This window comes from Pseudophryne corroboree, chromosome 5 (assembly GCF_028390025.1).
Source record: "Pseudophryne corroboree isolate aPseCor3 chromosome 5, aPseCor3.hap2, whole genome shotgun sequence".
Lineage (NCBI taxonomy): Eukaryota > Metazoa > Chordata > Amphibia > Anura > Myobatrachidae > Pseudophryne > Pseudophryne corroboree.
Genome location: NC_086448.1, coordinates 528,949,703 through 528,955,002, shown reverse-complemented (window position 1 = coordinate 528,955,002; position 5,300 = coordinate 528,949,703). Strand labels below are relative to the sequence as shown.

The 5,300-nt window shown below is 43.1% G+C and overlaps 1 protein-coding gene across 2 annotated transcripts in view; it reads right to left on the bottom strand.

Moving 5' to 3' along the window:
• Nucleotides 1-5,045, bottom strand: part of PAK1IP1 (PAK1 interacting protein 1) — a 65,971-nt gene extending 60,926 nt beyond the window's left edge. The window contains exons 1-2 of one of the 2 annotated variants that reach the window (XM_063923138.1): nt 4,869-5,045; nt 2,318-2,480 (exon numbers count right to left, since the gene is read on the bottom strand). In XM_063923138.1, the coding sequence (XP_063779208.1) occupies nt 2,318-2,360 (43 nt within the window). In that variant the 5' untranslated portion in view covers nt 2,361-2,480; nt 4,869-5,045. Of the gene's footprint in view, nt 1-2,317; nt 2,481-4,335; nt 4,523-4,868 lie in introns of those variants that run through there. The other variant, XM_063923137.1, reaches the window with a different exon arrangement.
• Between the last annotated feature and the right edge of the window lie 255 nt (nt 5,046-5,300).

Sequence of the window (5,300 nt, the reverse complement as noted above, 5' to 3'; positions counted from 1 at the left end):
TGCGGGTTCCTTCCCCAGCCTCCCAAGAAATGGCCACCGTACACGAGTGGTCAGCAGATCACGCCTGCGCACTAGCGGAAAGAAGTCCCTATAGAGTAGTGAAGTGACAGCATTCGCCAGAATACAATTTGTTATTGCTGCAAGTCATCAGGTCTAAAACCACATACTTGATAAAAATGCCACCATCAGTGTAGAAAAAATTAAATCCTCTACACCAAGGGGTCAATTCAATCAGGAGTGTGATTGTTTCAGCGACCAATTTCCCAGCAATTCCATTTGCAATTCATTTTCCCAGCAATTTTGCAGTGATTTTTTTTTTTTTTTTTTTTTTTTTTTTTAAGCGCACAGCCCTGAGCAGGTGAAAAGGTAGGTAAAAGAAATCTGTACTTTAAAGGGAAAAATGTTGGAATAGTGCAGATACCATGGCACACCCTTCCCAATGAATAGACACACTCTGAGGGGTTTAAATAGTGTAATATGGCAAATAAAGATGTCATTTTCCAGATAATTAGGTCTAAAAAGCCCAAGCATTGGTTAAATAACGTAGGACATGGCGTTGTATTGATGGGAAATTAGTTTTTGAACTTTCAGATGGGAGCTAAAAAGGTTTCTCCAACATATTACAAAACTGTTAAAAAACACATTTTAATGCAAGGCAAAATCCAGTATATACTTTCATTTACTGAAAAACACTTGTTGCCCATCATCTTTCCACCATCAGAATATAATGGAAAAATTAACCATTTGACACCTTCAATACACTGCTCATGGGCCAGTAACAGTATGTAGTTAATATGGTCCTTCTATCTTAGTGGGCATTTTTGGGGGGTTCAGGATGATACACTTACTTTTTCATGCATTTCTGCCAGGTCGCTTTTTGTGTAAAAAACAAACCAAAAAAAAACGTGACATAGCTGCGACTTCCACAAATCATAATTTCTAATTGAAACTTGAATTTCACAGGTGAGCACATTAACCCTTAATTCGCCAGTGTCAGATGGTGGTCAAAGTAAATATCACTTCTATAGAGGGCACTAGGTTGTTTTAGTAATGGTTTTTAAACAATTACTCTGTGCGCAAAATACTGCTGCCAGCTCACAATCTCTCACAAGGTTTCCTTCACTCCTCACCAAAGTGACATAATGAAAAGAAGAATTAGAGAAAATGACTTAGCCGGCGCTGTCAGAATGTGGTTCTTATCGTGACAAATTCCTCAAACTTCCATTTTCATGACATTCAGTTTCACCATAGGGAAATGAAACAAAGTGGCAATAGTGAAGTTTGTTTAATACACGAATGAACAATACAGAATAATAAAAATAAATGTGCAAAAATATGTCAATTATTCCACCAAACAGCTCCTGGTAACATGTGAATGCAGGGTAATTACCGGAAGACAATGGAACCGTGGCCAAACAGTTCCAAACTGCGCATGAATGAATGATGGAAACTGGAACAGGTTCAATCAATATCCACACCGGTCACCGGCAGCAAACTCCGCATTCCCTGTTGCCACAAAAGCTCCCAACGCGTTTCCACTCCTATCTGGAGTCTTTCTCAAGGTATCCTGGTGTATACCTTGAGAAAGACTCCAGATAGGAGTGGAAACGCGTTGGGAGCTTTTGTGGCAACAGAGAATGCGGAGTTTGCTGCCGGTGACCGGTGTGGATATTGATTGAACCTGTTCCAGTTTCCATCATTCATTCATGCGCAGTTTGGAACGGTTTGGCCACGGTTCCATTGTTTTCCGGTAATTACCATGCATTCACATGTTACCAGGAGCTGTTTGGTGGAATAATTGACATATTTTTGCACATTTATTTTTATTATTCTGTATTGTTCATTCGTGTATTAAACAAACTTCACTATTGCCACTTTGTTTCATTTCCCTATGGTGAAACTGAATGTCATGAAAATGGAAGTTTGAGGAGGTTGTTTTAGTGCTTTCAATTAAAAACCACCTTTTACATTTACATGTTCATAGAACTATCTCAGGGATCGTCATGTATAACAGCCAATGGTGTAATCTCTATTGGAGATATAGGGGGTCTATTCAATTGAAGTCAGTACTGCCGTCTAGTCGGAAAGACGTCAGTTTCTGACTTTTTTGGGTAGAATCATGATTCAACCTATTCAATGGTCCTGCCGTTTTTCCGACATGTCGGAAAGCACGTGGATCGGCGGATTAGCCCCTTTGCCATTGCGTCATGCTAAAATTGTGGCAGGGCATGCTGGTATGTGTAGTTCCACAACTGCTGAAGGGTTGCATGTTGAATAGCCCTGATTTAAACCATCTCAAAATGATTAAATAACGTACCATTGTGATGAAGAAGAACTCCGTGTTCCACCTTTTTCTTCATGTCATAGATCTGAATTGTTTCATCCTTACTTCCAGTGATTACAAATCTGTTGTTTGCAGCTACCACAGATAAGGAAGCAGTGTGGGCATGGTGTGTAAAGTCAGCTGTTGCCGTCCATTGCTGAAGAACAGAACATACTTAAGTTTTAAAACCTACCATATAATATAGCTACTGTAGGTGTGGGTCTACCAGTTGCGCACTAGAAAGCTTAACAGCTTAGTACCGCAAATAGGCAGCTGCAGCATCCCTTCTCCTTCCAGAGGTCCTGTGAATTGGCACCTCCCACACACACCCCACCACTTCCAGAGTTCCGGCAAATTGGCACCTTTTGCCGCCTTGTCCAGCCCGAGGTCCCACAAATTGCCACTTGCAACACACCACCGCCAATGCCTACACACACTCCCCCCATTTCCCTAAAGAGATCCCACAAACAGCTCCCTCCCTAAAACCATACCTCCCAACATGACCCTCTCCAGGAGGGACACAATGCTCCGCTCCTGGACTTTTCTCTTAATTTATGTTTGCAGTCACCGGTGCTGAACAGGGTAATGGATACGAAAGGTGTTTCACTACAGGTGCTGGCAATCATACATTAAGAGGGAAGTCCAGGAGCAGAGCATTCTGTCCCTCCTGGAGAGGGTCATGTTGGGAGGTATGCTAAAACATTCCTGAAGTTTGCAGCCTATTGCCACCCAGCAAGGGAAAGAATCTCTGGAATCAGCCACCCCTGCTGTGTGTGAGGAAGGGTTGGGAGACCGCCAGTCACGTAACTGCCTCCTGTTAGGAACATATAGCTCCTGCTGTGCCCGACACTGTGAGTTGAGCTGTTGGAATAACGTAGAGTAGGAAAGAACTTAGAACATGGGCAGACATGAGAAACAAGGGAAGAACATGGGGAGACATGAGGAAAGGGGTAATAGTGATGAGCGAGGTTCGGTTTTACTCGGTTTTACTCGGTTCTCAAAACGGCATCTTATTGGCTATCCAAAACACGTGACATCCGTGAGCCAATAAGATGCCGTTTTGAGAACCGAGTAAAACCGAGTAAAACCGAATCCGCTCATCACTAGTAAGAACATGCAGCTATTTGAGAAAAGGGGAGACGGGAGGAACAAGAGGGAGTAGAGGAGAAGTTGGGAGAAACAGGGAAAGAGATAATAAAAACACAATCTCTGCACAATAGCTAGCGACCCAAATGAATGAAGGGTCCAAAATACCAGTACTTTATACACTGTGCTAAAGTTCAGAATATGGGGCAGCGTGGGCTAGCATAGTTAAACTGCCTCAGAACACTATCACATGGACATCTATTGGGAATAGTAACCTGTGGCAAGCCCACCAAGGGTACATGTTTTAATGTTCTGAACAAGTTTAACGGTGTTCTGAAGCAGTTTAGTTATGCTAACCCAGAGGCTCCCATGTTCTGGGACCTACTTGAACCTATATACTGCCCTAAGGTATCCCATGTTCCCCATCCAACAGCTCACACTGTAGTCGTGGGACACCAGGACATATCAGCCAAAGAGAACCCTTGGGACCACTTTGTCAGGAAAGGTAAATAACACAATGGGGTGGGGGCAAGCAGAATGGCAAAGGGAAGGGATTGGCAGGAGGCAGATTTAAGTAACCTGACATATGCTGGCCCTGATTACTAGTATATTTATAATACATAATGATTGCCCAAATATTACAAAGTCTAAATCATTTCCAAATGGAATCTAAAGCCTTTACTATAGCTTTCTCTTACAAGTATGTTAAAATAAAATGGACTACAAAAACTGTCACGCTGTAATGCAGCACTCATTTCCTGCACATTTATTGGAGAAAAAAAAACTAAGTAACCAATAAACATGTCACCATCTATAATAACAATAATAAGCAATCTGCGCTGCAATGCTGCCTAGTATGTACATTCCAATAAATAAACAAATACCCCCCTCCTTAATGATCTGCCAGCGATATAATGATCATATACCTCGCCATCTGGCTGCACATGATACCCGAACAATATCTGCTCATAGCAGCCACACAATAACTCAATGCAATCCCCCATGCTTCTCAGTCACACAGACAGCAGCAGCCACATGTGCATCCAACACAGACGGTTGAGGCTGCCCGTAGTTCCGGGGTCCTGCGAGCTGAGATTAGGCTGCCATTGCAGATGCCTGACCAGTCTTATTGATAGGAACGCAGATAGCGTCACCTGTTTTAGTATTTTTGCATTACAAAGTTACAAATACAAATAGCTTAACGGTCGCGATATATTAGTTTGAACCTATTATAGTTCTATTAAACAGGCAATAACAGGTCAGCCATAAAAGACAGCAGGCCATGCGGCGTAATCTTGCTGTGTGTCTATCTCCCCTTCAATAAACGTAACCTCAGAGGGAGTCAGACCACGTTAACCCCGGGACATACTGTACCATATGTCCCGCGACAGCAGGGGGAGGAGCAAGGTGCAGAAAATGGGACCCCAAGTGTAACATGGGACCCAAAGTGGTCGCCTACCTTAGTGAAGGGATTCTAGCTGCTATATTTCCTGCATCAAGAAGCTTGCCGAATAAGGAGCTAATATTAAGCCTCATTGTCACACTGACTGTCCTATGTAGCTTGGCTGTGGTGGAACAACACCTTATTGCAGTTAGTGTACTTTGACTGCACAGCGACACACGGTCTAATTCAGATGTGGTTGGATTTGCTATTCGCTGCTGCACATCTTACAACTGTACCGTTTTAACCAGTACAGTACCGTTTTTTTATGGTCTTTACCGGCAAACACCACTGTACTGTTTTGTACTGGGTCACGGCGGGTGGGGCGGCTGAATTTGTTAGCACTGCAGCTACTCTCGCAGTGCTGCTCAATAACAGGCGGCTATGCATCATCCTTTTGTGGCTGTCTGTAGTCTGTGCACTGAGTTGCACTGACGTATGACATCATGC